Source organism: Mustelus asterias, chromosome 1, assembly GCF_964213995.1.
Source record: "Mustelus asterias chromosome 1, sMusAst1.hap1.1, whole genome shotgun sequence".
Classification (NCBI taxonomy): Eukaryota; Metazoa; Chordata; class Chondrichthyes; order Carcharhiniformes; family Triakidae; genus Mustelus; species Mustelus asterias.
The window spans coordinates 95459223-95479690 of record NC_135801.1 but is presented as its reverse complement, the minus strand read 5'-3'; the positions used below and the strand labels follow the sequence as shown (position 1 = coordinate 95479690).

Below are 20468 nucleotides of genomic sequence, written 5' to 3'. Positions count from 1 at the left end.
TAGTCAGAAGCTTTTTCCCAGGGTGGAAGAGTCAATTACTAGGGGGCATAGGTTTAAGGTGCGAGGGGCAAGGTTTAAAGGAGATGTACGAGGCAGATTTTTTACACAGAGAGTAGTGGGTGCGTGGAACTCATTGGCGGTGGAGGTAGTGGAAGCGGATACGGTAGTGACTTTTAAGGGACGTCTTGACAAGTACATGAATAGGATGTGAATAGAGGGATATGGTCCCTGGAAGCGTAGGGGGTTTTAGTTAAGTCAGGCAGTATGGTCGGTGCAGTCTTGGAGGGCCGAAGGGCCTGTTCCTGTGCTGTTATTTTCTTTGTTCTTTGCATGGGGGAATTGCAGCAACTGTTCATTCCTGTCTGGCACAAAAGCTAAATGGGGAAGAGGGCCAATCCATGGCTTACAAAGGAAATTAGACAGAGTATCTGATCCAAGGAAGAAGCATACAGATTGGACAAGAAAAATCATAGGTCTGAAGATTGGGAGCAGTTTAGAATTCAGCAAAAAAAACCAAGGGATTGATTAAGAAGGGGAAAATACAATATGAAACAAAGCTTGCAGGAACATAAAGACTGATACTAAGAGTTTCTATAGATACATGAAGAGAAAGAGGTAGGTGAAGACAAATGTAGGTCCCCTACAGACAGAAATGGGGTAATGTATAATAGGGGACAAAGAAATGGCAGAATACACACTTTCATTCTGTCTTCACAAAAGAGGACACAAATCAGATGCCAGAAATGTTGGAGAATGCAAGATTTAGTGAGAGGGAAGAACTTGTAAAGGGAAAAAAATACAAGGAGAGCACACTTTAAAATGGCTGCTTGGCACATAAAGAGTTAACTGTGAAAGAAGCCAAAAAGCAGACACCGGCTCCCACTTATCAGAAATCACTTTAAATCAAAACCTAACAGACAAGCCATTTCCAAATCACAGACAGTGACTCATAGCAAACAAACACCTCAGGAAGCCAAGCCAAGGGTCAAGACATCTTTTAAGAAAAGGAAAACCCGAAACAAAGAGGATAGATTAGCCTTGGGGAGAGCGGGAAAATATGAATGCGAGGAAACCAATTAACACCTGAATGAGCCGAAACTAACCATTGATAGATACAGACATGAGGAAATGTACCCATTCATAAGAACAATACTATGTTAAATGTCTATATCTGTTTGTACCTGCTTAAACGATGTGATAATGTTCGAATCACCGGTTTACCCATTGTGTAAAGGGTATAAAAATGGACCGCTCCCGACATTCTAGTGGGAAAAGGTGTTCTACGAACTTGTGCCTTATCTCCCGGAGCTCCGTTAAATAAATCGTATTTTCTGAATCTCGAAGTCTGACTATTAGTGGATTTTTCCCACAACAAATTGGCATAGTCGGCTAGGATCCTATTACTGGTGAGATCGATTGGCCACGGTCGCAACCGGGGTAGAGATCGCGGAATCTGTGAGAGTCGGACTGGATCAGAAAATACGGTTTATAAGGGGGAAATATTTGTACTGTGTATTTGTGATGGTATTTTGTTATAGTGATAAGTACTAACTGCTGATAGTAATAAGTAACTGTGATTTGTGCTGATCGACAAAAGGACAAGTCTCAAAACCTCTGCCTTAGACTGGCTATTAAGAGCAGAAATCTGCCACGTGAAGGTCAGGAATTGAAGTGAGTGAGAGACACCAAGGGCACTAAAGGATTGTGAAGCACAAAAGGGCAGAAGTCAGTTTAACATCAAACTCTGTAGTGGCGAACAGACGCAGAGTTGCCATCTGATTGCATGAAAGTATTGAAAAGTTGGGAACTTGTACTGTCAATGTTGTGAAAAGCGGGGCGGAACAGGAGTTTGATCAACTCTGACCTAAACCGGACTCCGGTGGAGAAGCACATTGCCGAAGTGGTAAGGGTGGAAGCCGTGAGTATAACTTGAAACCCTGTAACGGCAGTGAAACACGGTGTGAGAATAGCAATAGTGGCCGGGGGTAGTGAAGTCCCTACGGTAGAGAGCACACTTTGCTAAGAATAGTAATAGTGGCCGGGGGTAGTGAAGTCCCTACGGTAGATAGCACACTTTACTAAAGAATAATCGTGGCCGGGGTTAGTGAAATCTGCGAAATGGCAGATAGTGAAGTTAAAAGGGGATCTGCAGGTTCCCTGATTGAAATCTACATGACAGACAGGAAGGAGTTAATAAAGAGAATGCAAAAGGATGGCTGGGATACTTCTCAAACCTTAGAGCAGCAGAGAAAGTGGATAGATAAAGAAAAAAGAAACAGAACGAAGAAAATAGGAATAATGTTAACACATCAGTTAGCAGGTCTAATTGAACAAGTAGTTGCCTCTACGAGGAAATGGAGGGAAGATAAAGAAAGAATTACAGAATTAGAATCCCGAGTGAGGGACTGGAAAAACAAAATCAGGTTTTAGAAAGGCAATGGGGAGGAGAAACTGATCCTCTACCTTTTTATGAGTCTACCCAGCAAGGACCAACCGCTCCCTCAGAAGAATGGGAACAGCTGGAACACAACTTAGCGCCCATAACTAGAGGGGGGACAGCAGCGCGACCAAAGGCAAATTATAAACCCTTTACCCCAGGTGAGAGACAGCAGATAATGGCTTCCCTGGGCAAATTACAAACTAGAAGCGCGAACACTAAATTCTGGGAAGAATTAGACACAATCTGGGTAGGACACCAGTTACACCTAAGAGACATACACCAGCTGGTCAGGGCAGCCTGTCCAGCGGATAAGTGGAGGCAGGTAGTAGGTGGACACGCTGCCCCTATAGCACAGGATTATAATGGGGGACGGTGGACACATGTAATCCCCCTAACAGCAGAGATAGATGCCCAACAGGCACCCTTCTTACAGTTTAAAGAAGAAATTCAGAGGGTCTTAGGGATTGCTCCCACTAACTGGAGCAGAATTACCACCACAAAGCAGCTAAAAGGAGAAGGAGCCTCTGAGTACGGGGAACGACTGTTCCGGATATGCCAAGAGTGCTCAGGACAAGGGAATCCAGGGCAAGGAGATCGAGCGTTCATCCAGGCTTTTAAGGATGGACTCTCTAGTTCTCACCAGGTCCTCCTAAAAATGGGAGTGATTATGTCCCAAGATTACGATGAATTGGTAGAATGGGCTAGTGGCATACCTGGAGGAGGATAGGAGAGATCTTAGTTTTTGTATTTCAGTGTGTTTGTGAGATCTGGTAGCTTGTCGAATGTAGGTGGTTGTTGTTGTATTAGATTGAGAGCAGGGAGCTGGAGAAGCCTGTTTGTTCCTGTGGTATGTTTGTTGCAGGCAGTGGGTGCAGTGCATTGCACCTTGGTTTAGCCTCAGGGGGGCTGGGAGAGTGTTAAAACTGTTAAAGATTAAAGTGATAAGATTTCTTGAATTTACTTCTGTTTTGAGTTAATTACAGGTACTGGAAGAAATGAAGACATCGAAAGAAGCAAAGAAGGAGAGAAGAACGAAGATTTGTATATGTGAATGTATGATTGTTGGTCTGGGGATTGTTAAAACTATAATCCGACCAAAAGGAGGGACTGTAAAGGGAAAAAAATACAAGGAGAGAACACTTTAAAATGGCTGCTTGGCACATAAAGAGTTAACTGTGAAAGAAGCCAAAAAGCAGACACCGGCTCCCACTTATCAGAAATCACTTTAAATCAAAACCTAACAGACAAGCCATTTCCAAATCACAGACAGTGACTCATAGCAAACAAACACCTCAGGAAGCCAAGCCAAGGGTCAAGACATCTTTTAAGAAAAGGAAAACCCGAAACAAAGAGGATAGATTAGCCTTGGGGAGAGCGGGAAAATATGAATGCGAGGAAACCAATTAACACCTGAATGAGCCGAAACTAACCATTGATAGATACAGACATGAGGAAATGTACCCATTCATAAGAACAATACTATGTTAAATGTCTATATTTGTTTGTACCTGCTTAAACGATGTGATAATGTTCGAATCACCGGTTTACCCATTGTGTAAAGGGTATAAAAATGGACCGCTCCCGACATTCTAGTGGGAAAAGGTGTTCTACGAACTTGTGCCTTATCTCCCGGAGCTCCGTTAAATAAATCGTATTTTCTGAATCTCGAAGTCTGACTACTAGTGGATTTTTCCCACAACAAACTTAAGGAGATCAATATTGGTAGAGAAAAGATGCTAGGAAAATTGATGGGATTGAAGGCGGATAAATCCCCGGGGCCTGATAATCTACATCCCAGAGTACTTAAGGAAGTGGATCTCAAAATAGTGGATGCATTGAAAGTCATCTTCCAGGATTCTAGACTTGGGAACAGTCCCTGCCGCTTGGAGGGCAGCTAATGTCACTCCAATATTCAAAAAGGGAGGTAGAGAGAAAACAGGAAATTATAGACCAGTAAGCTTAACATCGGTAGTGGGGAAATTTCTCAAATCCATTAACAAGGACTTTATAGTGGAGCTTTTAAAAAACAGTGGCAGGATCAGACAGAATTAGCATGGATTTATGAAGGGGAAATCATGCTTGACAAATCTGTTGGAATTCTTTGAAGATGTAATTAGTAGAGTTGACAAAGGGGAGCCAGTCAATGTAGTATATTTGGACTTTCAGAAAGCGTTTGACAAAGTCCCACATATGAGATTATTGTGCAAAATTAAAGCGTGTGGTATTGGAGGGAAGTATATCAAGAGGATGGAAAACTGATTGGCAGTGAGGAAATAAAGAGTAGGAATTAATGGATGCTTTTCAAATTGGCAGGCAGTAACTAGTAACCATTGCCACAGGGATCGGTGCTGTGACCACAGCTATTCACAATATGTATTAATGATTTGGATGAGGGAACAAAATGTAATATCTCAAAGTTTGCAGATTATGTCAAGTTGGGTGGGAGGGTGAACTGTGACGAGGATACAGAGATCCTTCAGAATGATCTGGACAGGTTGGGTGAGTGGGCTAATCAATGGCGGTGCAGTATAATTTGGATAAATGTGAGATTATTCACTTTGGAAGCAAAAACAAGAAGGCAGATTACTACCTGAATAGCTGTAAATTGGGAGAGGGGAGTGTGCAGCGGGACCTGGGTGTCCTTGTGCACTATTCACTGAAAGTAAGCATGCAGGTACAGCAGACAGTAAAGAAGGCAAATGGTATGTTGGCCTTCATTGCGAGAGGTTGAGTACAGGAGCAGGGATGTGTTGTTGCAATTATACAGGACCTTGGTGAGGCCACACCTAGGGTATTGTGTGCAGTTTTGGGTCTCCTTTTCTGAGGAAAAATATTCTTGCTCTCGAGGGAGTGCAGTGAAGGTTTACCAGGCTGATTCCAGGGATGGCGGGACTGATGTATGAGGAGAGATTGACTAGGTTAGGATTGTTTTCGCTGGAGTTCAGACGAGTGGAAATCTCATAGAGACTTATAAAATTCTAACAGGACTAGACAGGGTAGGTGCAGGAAGGATGTTCCCCATGGTGGGGGAGTGCAGAACAAGGGGTCACAGTCTGAGGGTTCAGTGTAGACCATTTAGGACGGAGCTGAGGAGACATTTCTTCATCCAAAGAGTGGTGAGCCTGTGGAATTCATTAACACAGGTAGTCGTCGATGCGAAAACATTGAATGTATTCAAGAGGCGGCTAGTCACACAGCACCCCCTGGCATCACACCCCCCACCCACCCTGGTTGAACCCCCCAACCCATTGCCCCACACGCTTGTGTTCCTAAACCTAAACCCTACATGCACCCAGGTGCCAGTGTGCAGTCGGAGGAGTCAGACCTGAGTGGCATCGTGGACAGGATCCCTGTGTGCCTTACAATGAGTTGTCATCATCCTCCAGCCTTCACCAAAGACTCGTTACCAGTGCCAGCCCACCTGTTGTGATGTTTCTCGGGATTGGGATGGTGGGATAAGAGAGGGTAGGGAAGCGTAGGGAGATGGTGGGATGAGAGAGGGTGGGGAAGGGTTATGTGGTTTGAGTGGCCAAGCTTTGGGTTGTCAGGGGAGTGGCGGCTGCAGTGACTCCTAGGGTGCAGTGGAAGTGTATTCGGAGGAGCCCCCACACTGCACAGCACCAGCTAGGTGAAGCGGGCTACTATTAGAGCCTCCCTTGCAGCCCTGCCCTACCGGACCCCTGCCATCGCTGCATGTCCTCTATCCTCCGGCTCCTTGTACAGCATGTCGTCCACTTTTGCCTGGTGTTGATCTTCAGCTATCATGGACACTCCGTGGATGACATGCACAGACCTGCACAATGTTCAACTGGTGGTCATATACAACTTGAACATTCAGTGAGTGGAACGCCTTCCTGTTAATGAATGGTTGCCCCTCGCGGGGATCGCAGGCTGGTGTGCGTCCCATTCACTGTCCCCTGAATATGGGCATCCTGGCAATGGCGGCGAAGCCTGCAGCCTGGGCCTCCTGCTGAGACTGTCCAACATCAAAATTGATGGAATAGCCTACTCAGGTGTACAAGGCAAATGTGACTTGGCGAATATATCTGTGGACTGAGGCCTGCAGGATTCCACAGAGGTCACCACTGGGTGCCTGAAATGACCCTCTTGCGTAGAAATTAAGTGCCGCCATCATCTTAATTTCTACTGGGAGCAGGTGGCCTCCCCTCCCCTGAGGTGCAAGGTGTACGAGAACCTCATAAGTGCTGGACCATGTCCTTAGATAGGTGGAGCAGGCGACGGCACATGGCTTCCAATAGGCCCTCAAATGACCGCCTGGTCCAGTATTGCCTTGGCTCCACATCCTCATTTGGCTAGCCACCTTTTCGGGATTCTGCTCTCCCACCTCATGGGCATCATCACTGGCAGTCCCCCTGCCCACCTTCACCTTCCTGAGGGTCTGCCACTGGCTGCTCCTGCAGTAGCTGTACTACTCCCTCCTGAGCCGCCTCCTCTTTCTCAGCCGCCACCATGATGGCCAGCTCGAGATCAATAAGATTGAAATCCATTCTACATGGTGGGAGTTAGAGAGAGATTGATAGACACATGTCATTGCTTGCAACTTCCACAGTAGTACAACACCACCCCCATCCCTCACTGGGACTAGTACTCCTGTTTGTGGATGCTGGCAACACAACACAATCTGTGGTGCCATGCATCACCTGATTAGGATGACTGCCATTGGCACCATGAACACAACTGACAGAGTATACAGGTTGATGTGCAGGCGTAGGCATTGCGCTCCCTTGAGCCATTGGCACCAGTGCTACTACAGCATTCCCTGCCAGGCATGTGTTGCAGGTCAGGGACACAGGGCAGGAACAGACTCCTAATTATCACAAGATGGGTTCCCATTCACTGCAGAGTGCATGCAGTATGAGTGTCTGTGTTAACCTGAGCACCCCTGCTTGGAGCACCAGCTGCTTGAACTGATGAGCCCTCAAGCAGCACATGGTGCACTTCCCACACCCTCCCCTAAAACCCCAGCACTCAGTCCAGTCCCTCACCACAACCCACAGTTAGAACAATGTAACAGCTCAATGGCTGCAGAAAGCAGCCTGACCAGCAGTTAGTAAAGGACCCCACCCCGCCGAAGATCCTTGGGCCTGGGGTCAGCACTTCCAACTCTCCAGGAACTTTCCCACACTAAGCAGAAATTTTTCTGGTCCTGCCTCCAACCTCCCCTGCAGTCCGCGGGCTGCAGCCCCATAAAACTTACCTCCTTACGCTGCTACGCCAGGTCCTGACTTTTATAGAGCAGTTGTAAACCCCATCAGCGTGACGTCACGCTGGAGGTGGGGGAGACACTAGCGGGGGTGGAGATTCTTGTTGCAGACCCGCTAATGACATGCTAAGGTATGTTAATGAATGCAAATCACCGTTACACTGATTTTCAGCATGGATCTGTCAATGCGAAAAATCTTAGGCTGGGACATGTGCAGATGCCCAGCGCGAATCCTGCAAATCGGCCACTGCTAATGTCTCCCGGCCTGCTGTACTAAGAACCGCCCCTGTGATTTGGTTTAAAGATAAAGTTCTTGTGTCCATCAATTAATTGGAGCAAGTGTTTCAGTTAACACTTCCATATCCTAGCCCAGAGCAAGTCTTGCTCACTTATGACACTGTGCATGATAATTTACATTGACTCCAAGTCCACCAATGCTTCAGAATTAAAATTCCTATCTTTGTGTTTACGTCGCATGTTCACCTCACCCCATCTTATCTCTGGTTCTATAACATCCAACCTCCGGAACATTCACTTTCTCTGACTGACATCCTCTTTCCTTTACAATTGTATGCCTTCTGCAGCCTGTGTCCCATTCTATGAATTCTCTACCCTCCGTATTTCCCCTGCCGTAAAACCTCAGCATGGAAGCTCCTTGAAAGCACATTGCAAACAGAATATCACAGATCTGAAATGAAGGGAAACAATGACAACATATAAAGGATCTACATGCATGAGGCAGGAGGAGATGGCATCAATGAGAACTTGAAATGGAAGAGGAAAACATACTGACAGCAAATTTGGTAAGAGTAGTTAATATAGCCCATAAATCTGTCCACCTAATACCTTACCAAATTTTAAAGAAGGGAATGATACAGATTGGTTCATGATGGCTTTTCAATTAATTGTAAATTATTTTAAGTGCAACAAAAATGTCTTAGCATGAAAACTCGCAATACCACTGAGTGGTAAAATGCTTGCTACATTCTCTCATGCGGATCAAATAGACCATGTGGACTATTAAATTGTAAAAGAAAAATTCTCACTTTTTATTTGATACTTGATACATACAGACAAAGGTTTAACAAGCTCTCGAAAAATCCTTATCATAAAGAGAAAGGTCTTTATGATATTTAAAGAACCACAGTAATAGGATAGATATTTGAAAATTATGGCTAGATGGGGAGGACATTACAGATTCTAAGGATCAGCATCAATACCAAAGGATACAGGGGAGGAATTAAGTACCATCACATCACTAGAGTGGTTGTAGACAAATTAATGAAGCGAAAGGCAAGTAAGTCCCCTGGCCCTGATGGCTTATATTCTAGGATCCTAAAAGAAGTAGCTACAGAGATAGTGGATGCATTGGTTGTAATTTTCAAAAATCCCTGGATTCTGGAGAAGTACTGGAGTATTGGAAAACTGCCAATGTGGCACCTCAATTCAATAAGAGAGGGAGGCAAAAGGCAGGAAATATCAGCCAATTAGCCTAGCATATTTATTTTTATTCATTTGTGGAACATGGGCATCGCTGGCTGGTCAGCATTTATTGCCCATCCTCAGTTGCTCTTGGAGGGCAGTTGTGAGTCAACTATATTGCTGTGGCTCTGGAGTCGCATGTAGGCCAGACCAGGTAAGGATGGCAGATTTCCTTCCTTAAATAATATGAGCGAACCAGATGGGTTTTTCCAACAATCGACAATGGTCTCATGATCATCAGTGGATTTGCAAATCCAAATTTTAAAAATTGAATTCAAATTGCACCAGCTGCCATGGCGGGACTTGAACTGGGTGCCCAGAACATTAGTTGAGTTTCTGGATGAGTAGTCTAGTGATAATACCACTAGGCCATTGCCTCTTATTTTTGTGTCATCTGCAAATTTGGCTACAATACATTTGCTTCCTTCCTCCAACTCATTAATATATGTTGTAAACAGTTGCGGTCCCAACACTGATTCCTGTGGAGTTTAGAAGAGTGGGAGGCTTTCTCACAGAAACTTTTAAAATTCTAACAGGACTAGACAGGGTACATTCAGAAAAAATGTTCCCAATGGCTGGGGGAGGGGGATGGCCGGGGAGGGGGGTCCCAGAACGAGGGGGTCATAGTTTGAGGATAAGTGGTGAACCATTTAGGACTGAGGTGAGGAGAATTCTTTTCACCCAGAGTGGTGAATCTGTGGAATTCGCGACCACAGAATGTAGTTGAAGCCAAAACATTGTGTGATTTCAAAAAGAGATTAAATATAGCTTTTGAGGCTAAAGGGATGTGGGGGAAAAGCGGAATCAGAATATTGATTTTAATGATCAGCTATGATCAAAATGAGCGGGCTTGAAGGGCTGAATGGACTAGTCCTGCTTCTATTTTCTATGTTGGCACCATGGCCTCAAAGCCCTCAGCCAGGGTCCTCAGAAACTGAGCCAAGCCTTGGAGTCCGGCAATCATGATTCTGACGTCTTGCTTTCCACTGCAGTCACCATCCTTGCAGTGTTAGCTTGGGGGTCATGAATGTTGACATCTCCTGCAGGTGAAGGCTTTGGGACCCTTCCATTTGGCCTTGCAGTCACAGGAATTACAGACATCCTCTCCTGGTATTCCCAGCTGACTTTGCATTCTTAGCAGCTGAGGGACGACCATCTCCCGAGGCACCTGGCTGGGCCACAGTTGTGCTGTGGGATCGAGCAGACCTCCTGCCCAATCCTTGGGACATTCTTGTCTCTTCCTGATGTGCATCAGAAGCAGTATGGCGCTCACCAGATAAGAACATAAGAACTAGGACACGAGTAGGCCATTTGGCCTCTCGAACTTGCTCTGTCATTCAATATGATCATGGCTGATCTTTTTGTGGACTCAGCTCCACTTACCCGCCCGCTCACCATAACCCTTAATTCCTTTACTGTTCAAAAATCTATTGAACTTTGCCTTAAAATCATTCAACGAGGTAGCCTCAACTGCTTCATTGGGCAGGGAATTCCACAGATTCACGACCCTTTGGGTGAAGAAGTTCCTCCTCAACTCAGTCCTAAAATCTGCTCCCCCTTATTTTGAGGCTATGCCCTCTAGTTCTTGTTTCACTCACCAGTGGAAACAATCTCTCTGCTTCTATCTTGTCGATTCCCTTCATAATTTTATATATTTCTATAAGATCTCCCCTCATTCTTCTAAATTCCAATGAGTATAGTCCCAGTCTGCTCAATCTCTCCTTTTAAGCCACCCTCTCAACTCCTGAATCAATCTAGTGAATCTCCTCTGCACCCCCTCCAGTGCTAGTATATCCTTCCTCAATTAAGGAGACCAAAACTCCACATAGTACTCCAGGTGTGGCCTCACCAGCACCTTATACAGCTGCAACATAACCTCCTTATTTTTAAACTCCGTCCCCCTAATAATGAAGGACAAACTTCCTTTTGCCTTAATTACCTGCTGCACCTGCAAACCAACTTTTTGTGATTCATTGCACAAGAACACTCAGATCCCTCTGCATAGCAGCCTGCTGCATTTTACCATTTAAATAGTAGTCCATTTTGCTGTTATTCATACCAAAATGGATGACCTCACATTTACCAACATTGTACTCCATCTGCCAGACCTTGCCCACTCACTTGAACTATCTATATCCCTTTGGATACGTTCAGTGTCCTCTGCACTTTGCTCTCTCACTCATCTTAGTGTCATCTGCGAACTTTGACTCACTACACTTGATCCCCAACTTCAAGTCATCTACATAAATTGCAAATAATTATGGTCCCAACACTGATCCCTGAGGCACACCACTAGTCACCTATCGCCAACCAGAAAAACATCCATTTATCCCCACTCTTCGCTTTCCGTTAGTTAACAAATCTTCTATCCATGCTAATACATTATCTGTAACACCATGCACTGTTATGTTATTCAGCAGCCTTTTGTACCGCACCTTGTCGAATGCCTTCTGGAAATCCAGATACACACATCCACGGGTTCCCCATTGTCCTCTGCGCTCGTAATGTCCTCAAAGAATTCCACTAAATTAGTTAAACATGACCTGCTTTTCATGAAAGAATGCTATGTCTTCCCAATGAGCCAATTTCTATTCAGATGTATGACTATTTCTTCCTTGATGATAGATTCAAGCATTTTCCCCACTACAGAAGGTAACTGGCCGATAGTTAGCTGTCTGTAATGACCCAAAAGTCTGTCTGCTAAGTTGGCCCACCGAGGTGATTGTCTCTGTGATGCTGGATGGTGCGTGTGACAGCTGTGACACATTTTTGTTTTTTTCGTTGGAGATCTCAGAGATTAGGAGGCACGGTGGCAGAGTGGTTACATTGTTGCCTCACAGCACCAGGAACGTGGATTCGATTCCAGCCTTGGGTGACTGTCTACATGGAGTTTGCACACTGTCCCACACCTGTCCTTTAAAGAGGCCGGGTGCTATCAGATCCTCTGGACTGAATGGTGGCATGTAGATCCTACGATACGTCAGACAGTTATCGTACTGACTCGTGTAGATGAACTTCATAAGGATTAGTTCCTGCATGTGTTCGTGGAAAATATCCTCCAGAGTTCGACCCCATTCCTCTGCCACAACTGTGTGGGTTTCCTCTGGGTGCTCCAGTTTCCTCCCACAGTCCAAAGATGTGCAGGTTTGGTGGATTAGCCGTGGTAAATGCACTGCGTTACAGGGACAAAGGGAAGAGCTTGGGCGGGTTGCTCTTCTGGAGAACTGGTGCTGATTTGATGAGTTAAATGGCGCCTTTCTGCACGGATTCTATGACTCCACATCCTCTAACATGGTGTCGACGGTGGAAATTGGGGCTCTGCTCGTTGATCATAGAATCATAGAATCCCTACAGTGCAGAAGGAGGCCATTCGGCCCATCGAGTCTGCACCGACCACAATCCCACCCAGGCCCTACCCCCACATATTTTACCTGCTAATCCCTCTAACCTACGCATCTCAGGACTCTAAGGGGCAATTTTTAACCTGGCCAATCAACCTAACCTGCACATCTTTGGACTGTGGGAGGAAACCGGAGCACCCGGAGGAAACCCACGCAGACACGAGGAGAATGTGCAAACTCCACACAGACAGTGACCCGAGCCGGGAATCGAACCCGGGACCCTGGAGCTGTGAAGCTGTGCTACCGTGCCGCTGAGGCTCATTGGTTGATGTTCTGCAAGGCAAGGGATATAGTTTTAGTACATGGCCTGGTCAAGGGTTTGGATAATACATCATTCAATTGAGATTGGTCATGTGAATTAAGATGCAGTGGCTCCTCAGTTCTCTGTCGCAGGCCAACCTCACTGTAGTGCTGGCGGATGCCTGGTCCTTCCCTCTGAACTCCTGTCCTTAAATGGTGTCAGGATCATTAACTCAGGCATAACCTCTCTCTTGCACCCGTCATGGACTATCTTCCCCTGCAGGGACATAAAAGGGGATATTTTGAGCCAGACACCGGGTGGGTCAGAGTTTGAAGACAATTGGAATATGTGGGCAAAGCGCCTAGGCAGGAAGGAGTTCTGATGAAGCGTGCCAGGGTGGTTTCAGGATGATGCTGGGAGATTGGGTGCTGGGATCAAGTGGGGTAATGGCTTGTAGGTTCAGATGATATTCTAGGGGTGACAGAAGTGTTGAATGCCAAGGGAAGACAGGGAGCACTTACCCTTGCATATCATAGAAGGTCATTCAACTTTTTCTGATACTGAACCCCCATCCTTTTTGTCATGCTGCTGGCACTGACCACTGAGACATCGGATCAAGGTGGGATGGGGGGGGGCTCCTTCCAACCCAAGTGTAGATTGTTGCTCACCTCTCCTCCATTCGTCTAGTGAGGGCCCCCCCCTCCGAGAACTTGGGAACTGGTTTTCTGGCTGCCATCCTCCTGGCTTGAATAAGAATGAGTGCTGTGGAACCATTTAACTGCAGTGCCCCCTTGATTGCAGTGCTCTAATGCACGCAGGGTGGATGAATTAGGCACATTGTGCCTCAGGCGTATGGAAAAAAAAGCCAAATTTCAAAGTGCCAAAAGATTGCTATCTGGTTTGTGCTGCTGGCACTGGCAGGAATTGCACCAATTTTCACACTGGAAATGACACTTTGCCATTTTTGTGGAAAATTCTGCCCCATATCTCTGCAATATCCTCCAGCCTGTCACCTACTGAAATATCTATGCTTCTCCAATTCATATTTTAGCTGTTCTGCCATTGGGAACCATGCCTTCAGAAGGCCCCAAGATCTGGAATTTTCTCCTTGAACCTTTCTGCTTCACTTTTATTCTTTAGGACCTTACTTAAAACCTACTTTGCTCTAATATCTCTTGTAGCTCAGTTTCAAACTGTTCAAACAGTTTCAAATACAAGCTTTTGTTCCCAAAAACAGATGTGGAGGCGATACTTAAAAGCTCGATGCTTGTCCTCAAAATATAAAAGTCATCTGGTCCAGATTTGATGTACTGTAGGTTACCAAGGGAAGCAAGAGTGCAATTTATGGAGGCTCTGGCCACAATCTTCCAATCCTCTTTTGGATTTGGGTTAGGGCCAGAGGACTATAAATGGCACACTCCTGTTTACAAAGGGGACAGAGATAAACCTGGTAAATATGAAGCCCTGTTCAAAAAAGGGGAGAAGGATAAACCTGGTTATTACAGGCCAGTCATCCTAACCTTGGGAGAAACTTGTAGAGACAATAATCCAGCATAAAATGAACTAGCATTTGGAAACGTAAGGGCAAATAAATGACTGTGAGCGAATTTATTCAAGGAAAAATATGTTTGACTAACTTAATCAAGTTATATGATGAAGCTATGGAGATGGTTGATGCGTATATGGATTTTCAAAAAGGCATTTGACATATGTATTTTTGATATATATTCATACCCTGTATACCCAAGTCAGGTTATCGTTTTAAAGTTTGCAGATAATATGAAAAATGGAAATGTGCAACAATGAGAAGGCTAGTTACAGACTTTGAGAATATAGCCAGGTGAAAGGGGCAGACTCATGGCAGTTGAAATTTAATGCCGAGTATGAAATGATACATTTTGATAGGAATAATGATGAAGGCCTAATGAACTAAATGGTACAATTTTTAAAAGGGTGCAGGAACAGAGACACCCAGCAATGTATGTGCACAAACCTTTAATTTTGCAGAGCAAGTTAAGAAGGCTGTTAAAAAGCATGTGGGATTCTCCATTTTATTAATAGGAACAGAGTACAAAAGCAAGGAAGTCATGCTAAACCTGTACGGTGTGTTGCTCAGACCGTATGTTGTTCAATCTGGGCACCACAATGTTACGATTGATGTTGGCCAGAGTGGAAGTGAGATTTAATAGAATGGAAGCATAGATAAGAGAGACTTCAGTTATGGGGCAAGATTGGAGAAGCTGGGCTTGTTCTCCTAGAGCAAAGAAGGTTAAGAGGAGGTGAATAGATTATCTAAATCATGAATGGTTTTGATCGAGTAAGGAAGGAGAAAGTATTTCTCGTGACAGAAGGGTTAGTAATCAGAGGACATAGATTTAAGGTATTTGGGTAAACAAACCATGGGTTACGTGGCAGGCAGTGGTGGAAGCAAATTCAATAGAATATTATGAAGAAAATTGGATGAAAACTTGAATTTTAAAAATTACAGGGGTTTGGGGCATGAATGGGACTAATTGAATAGCTCTTTCAAGGAGCCAGTACAGGCATGATAGGTCTCTATCTGTGGTGTCTGATTGTATGATATTGACAGAAATCATAGAATGTTTTATCATAGAAGTTTCAAGTCATTTCACCTCTTCATGCCAAATAACAGCACAGCAATAGTAAATTAATGAGACTTGTATGAATACAGGAGATTAATATATCCCATGGACTGTGGCTGGACTTGCGGATAGCGAAGAGCATTGTCGGGCAATACAGCAGGATATAGATAGGCTGGAAAATTGGGCGGAGAGGTGGCAGATGAAGTTTAATCCGGATAAGTGCGAAGTGATGCATTTTGGAAGAAATAATGTAGGGAGGAGTTATACAATAAATGGCAGAGTCATCAGGAGTATAGAAACACAGAGGGACCTAGGTGTGCAAGTCCACAAATCCTTGAAGGTGGCAACACAGGTGGAGAAGGTGGTGAAGAAGGCATATGGTATGCTTGCCTTTATAGGACGGGGTATAGAGTATAAAAGCTGGAGTCTGATGATGCAGCTGTATAGAACGCTGGTTAGGACACATTTGGAGTACTGCGTCCAGTTCTGGTCGCCGCACTACCAGAAGGACGTGGAGGCGTTAGAGAGAGTGCAGAGAAGGTTTACCAGGATGTTGCCTGGTATGGAGGGTCTTAGCTATGAGGAGAGATTGGGTAAACTGGGGTTGTTCTCCCTGGAAAGACGGAGAATGAGGGGAGATCTAATAGAGGTGTACAAGATTATGAAGGGGATAGATAGGGTGAACGGTGGGAAGCTTTTTCCCAGATCACGGGCTCAAGGTGAGAGGGGCGAAGTATAACTCAGATATTAGAGGGATGTTTTTTTTGCACAGAGGGTGGTGGGGGCCTGGAATGCGCTGCCAAGTAGGGTGGTGGAGGCAGGCACGCTGACATCGTTTAAGACTTACCTGGATAGTCACATGAGCAGCCTGGGAATGGAGGGATACGAACGATTGGTCTAGTTGGACCAAGGAGCGGCACAGGCTTGGAGGGCCGAAGGGCCTGTTTCCTATGCTGTACTGTTCTTTGTGATATTCTGTATATTTAGTGATATTAAACATATTAAACACTATATAGTATATGTATATAAATGTTTTTAAAGTTTACCAAATAGCTTTACTTTGTTTGCCCAATGAAATGTCAATATCTAAATCAGGAATGATCATATACTATCTTCCCTTTAATTTAAACTCTTCCCTTCAATAATTCTATCCCTGCAGTAGTCTGTCATGAAATTTGAAATAAAAACAGAAATTACTGGAAAAACTTAGTGGGTCCAGCAGCATGTGAAGACTGGAAGATGGTGGTGTAGTGGTAATGTCACTAGAGCGGTGATCCAGAGGCACAGGCAAATTCCTCAGGACAGGAGTTCAAATCCTACAATGGCAACTGGTGAAATTTGAATTCAATTAATAAAATCTGGAATTAAAAGTTGGTATCAGCAATAATAGAACAGTACAGCACAGGAACAGGCCCTTTGGCCCACGATGTTATGATGCCAAATTAAACTCTTCCCTTCTGCCTGCCCTTGGTCCATATCCCTCTATTCCTTGCATATTCATCTAAAAGCCCCTTAAATGGCCCCTATCATATTTGCCTGCACCACTACATTTGGCAACGTGTTCCAGACACCTACCACTTTCTGTGTAAAAAGCTTGCCTCTCACATCTCCTTTGAACTTTCCCCCTCTCACCTTAAGTGCATGCCCCCTACTATTAGACATTGCAACCCTTGGAAAAAGATTCTGAATGTCAACCCTATCAATGCCTTTCATAATTTTATACACTCCTATCAGGCCTTCCCTCAGTCTCCGCCGCTCCAGAGAAAACAATCCAAGTTTATCCAGCCTCCTTGTAGCTCATACTCTCTAATTCAGGCAGCATCCGGGTAAACCTCATCTGCACCCTCTCCAAAGCCTCCACATCTTTCCTGTAATGTGGCAATCAGAATTGAATGCAATATTCTTATGTGCGGCCTAACCAAAGTTTTATAAAGCTGCAACATGACAGCCTGACTCTTGTACTCAATGCCCTGACCAATAAATGCAAGCATGCCATATGCTTTTTTTAAAATCACGCTGTCTACCTGTGTGGCCACTTTCAGGAAACTATAGACTTGAACCCCAAGATCCCTCTGTACATTAATGCTATTCAAGGTCCTGCCATTAACTGTATACTTATCCTCAACATTTGAGTTCCCAAAGTGCAGCACTTCACATTTACCCAGATTAAACTCCAACTGCTATTTCTCCGCACATATCTATATCCCGCTGTATACTTTGACAACATTTTACACTATCCACAACTCCACCTATAATGACCACAAAATTGTTCTGAACACTTACAAAGACACCTATGTCAGGCTCCTATTTATTAACTACAGCTCAGCCTACAACACCATTATTCCTATGAAACTCATCTCCAAATTCTGTGCCAGGGCCTCAGCTTCTCCCCCTGCGACTGGATCTGAACTTAAACCTCAGACTACAATCAGTAAGGATAGGCAACAACACCTCCTCCACGGTCATCCTCAACACTGGTGCCCCACAAGGCTGTCTTCTCAACCCACTACTATACTCCTTATACACCCATGACTGTGTGGCCAAATTCCCCTCCAACTCGATTTTCAAGTTTGCTGATGACACCACCGTCGGATTTCAGACAATACAAGACAGAGTACAGGAATGAGATAGAGAATCTGGTGAACTGGTGCGGCAACAGTAATCTCTCTCTCAATGTCAACAAAACAAAGGAGATTGTCATCGATTTCAGGAAATGCAGAGGAGAACATGCCCCTGTCTACATCAACTGGGACAAAGTAGAAAGGATCGAGAGCTTCAAGATTTTAGGTGTCCAGATCACCAACAACCTATCCTAGTCCCCCCATGCTGACACTATAGTTAAGAAAGCCCACCAACGCCTCTACTTTCACAGAAGACGAAGGAAATTTGGCATGTCAGCTACAACTCTCACCAACTTTTACGGATGCACCATAGAAAGCATTCTTTCTGGTTGCCTCACAGCTTGGTATGGCTCCTGCTCTGTCCAAGGCCACAAGAAACTACAAAGAGTTGTGGATGTAGCCCAATCCATCACGCAAACCAGCCTCCCATTCATTGACTCTGTCTCCACTCCCCGTCGCCTTGGCAAAGCAGCCAGCATAATTAAGGACCTCATGCATCCCGAATATTCTCTCTTCCACTTTCTTCCATCAGGAAAAAGATACAAAAATCTGAGGTCACGTACCAACCGACTCAAGAACAGCTTCTTCCCTGCTGCCGTCAGACTTTTGAATGGACTTGCATTAAGTTGATCCTTCTCTCCACCGTAGCTATGACTGTAACACTACAGTCTGCACTCTCTCATTTCCTTCTCATGGAGCCATAGAGGTTTACAGCATGGAAACAAGTCCTTCAGCCCAACTTGTCCATGCTGCCCCTTTTTTTAACCACTAAGCTAGTCCCAATTGCCGCGTTTGGCCCATATCCTTCTGTACCCATCTTACTCATGTAACTATCTAAATACTTTTTAAAAGACAAAATTGTACCCGCCTCCACCATTACCTCTGGCAGCTTGTTCCAGACACTCACCACCCTCTGTGTGAAAAAATTGCCCCTCTGGAACCTTTTGTATCTCTCCCCTTAAACCTATACCCTCTTGTTTTAGACTCTCCTAACTTTGGGAAAAGATATTGACTATCTAGCTGATCTATGCCCCTCATTATTTTTATAGACCTCTATAAGATCATCCCTAAGCCTCCTATGCTCCAGGGAAAAAAGTCCCAGTCTACCCAGCCTCTCTTTCTAACTCAAATCATCAAATCACATCAAGCATCAAGTTCTCTATGAATGGTATGCTCTGTCTGTGTAGCACGCAAGAACCAATACTTTTCACTGTGAGCTAATACATTTGACAATAATAAATCAAATCAAAGTCAAATCAAATTGTGTTTCAAAACTCATCTGGTTCACTAATGCCCTTTCTTTGCCTTACCTGATCTGATCTACATGTGACTCCAGACTTAACAGTGTGCTTGATTTCCTCTCAAGTGGCCTCGGGAGCCACTCAGTTCAAGGGCAATCAGGAATGGGCAACAAATACCGTTTTGTCAGTGAAGGCCACATCCCACAAAATATAAAAAATGTTTGGAGTCCAATATGACCCTTGTTCGGAATATAAGTGGAATGTTGAAAATGATTTAAAAGAAACTTTCCCCCCCCAAAATTACAAACGTTGAATAAAAACGACCACACTTCAGTTGAAGATTATGACCATAGCTTTTGCATTGCTGTTTGTTGCATTGCTAAATCTCTAGGAGGGTGAAGAATTTAGATTTTTTTTTAAAAAAAGTTATAATTTATCCTGTAGCTCGTTTTAAATCGGATCCAGTAATGATTGAAACGGGAAAATAACCGTGTTGGGGGGGGGGGGGGTGAGGGGGCAGGAAATGAGGCCGATTTTAAAACCTTGCACCGAGAAACGCTGGATTTTGTCCACTTTACATTGACCCACGTCGGTTTAAAGTGTGTAATAACCGGGTACGGGGGGACATAATGAAATTTGAAAGCCTACAACACATCTCCCCTCTGTCTCTGCTGCCGGATCCGTTCCAGAAGCAGAGCCGCCATCTTGTGGAAGGGAAAAAAAAAGTGAGGGGGGGGGTGGTGGGTGTAGAGAGACAGCACGTTGGGCCTGTGGTTGTGGGGGGGCAGTTGGTAGTGCTGCTTATTTTAGATACAGGAAGCGCAAGGGAGAGAAAAGACCGGCACGTCCCGGGCGGGGGAAGCGGCAGCGGGCAGCAAGTGGACAGGTGCGAGGTGCTTGGAGACAGGCGCCGCCCGGGGCACGAGCGCTGCTGCAACAATCGGGGCCGGAACCCGGAACAGAGAGGAGCGAACGGCGAGACAGAATCGGAAGGCGCCCGGGAGCGTTGGGGAACGCGGAGACATGTCCAAGCGGCACCGCGTCGACCTGGGGGACGATTACTCGTCCAGTAAGAAGCGCGTCACCTCGGACGGGTAGGTTAATCCGCAGCGTAGCGGGGGCGCCGGAGGGAGGCTGCAGCCCAGCCGCTCTCTCTGTCAGGCTCGGGCCTCCTCCTCCTTCTCTCTCTCTCTTCCCCCCCCCCCCCCCGTGTAT

The 20468-nt window shown here is 45.1% G+C and overlaps 1 protein-coding gene and 1 long non-coding RNA gene across 5 annotated transcripts in view; one reads left to right on the top strand and one right to left on the bottom strand.

Moving 5' to 3' along the window:
• Nucleotides 1-8695: 8695 nt before the first annotated feature.
• LOC144495429 (uncharacterized) lies at nt 8696-20435 on the bottom strand. Of its 3 annotated transcripts, none has more exons than XR_013498276.1 (3): nt 20339-20435; nt 12947-13064; nt 8696-12820 (listed from the first exon to the last, which is right to left on the bottom strand). It is a non-coding gene; the product is annotated as an uncharacterized LOC144495429 (long non-coding RNA). The 3 variants fall into 3 exon arrangements; XR_013498272.1 differs by lacking the exon at nt 20339-20435 and adding an exon at nt 13310-13514; XR_013498269.1 differs by lacking the exon at nt 20339-20435 and adding an exon at nt 13310-13514 and having other exon boundaries at nt 8696-13064.
• The window catches only part of dhx15 (DEAH (Asp-Glu-Ala-His) box helicase 15), a 131365-nt gene continuing 130645 nt past the window's right edge, over nt 19749-20468 (top strand). For both annotated transcript variants that reach the window (XR_013498267.1, XM_078215484.1), the window contains exon 1: nt 19749-20347. Coding sequence is in view for 1 of the 2 variants with exons in the window: in XM_078215484.1 (XP_078071610.1) it covers nt 20277-20347 (71 nt within the window). In the remaining variant the exon portion in view is untranslated. The remainder of the gene's footprint in view (nt 20348-20468) is intronic.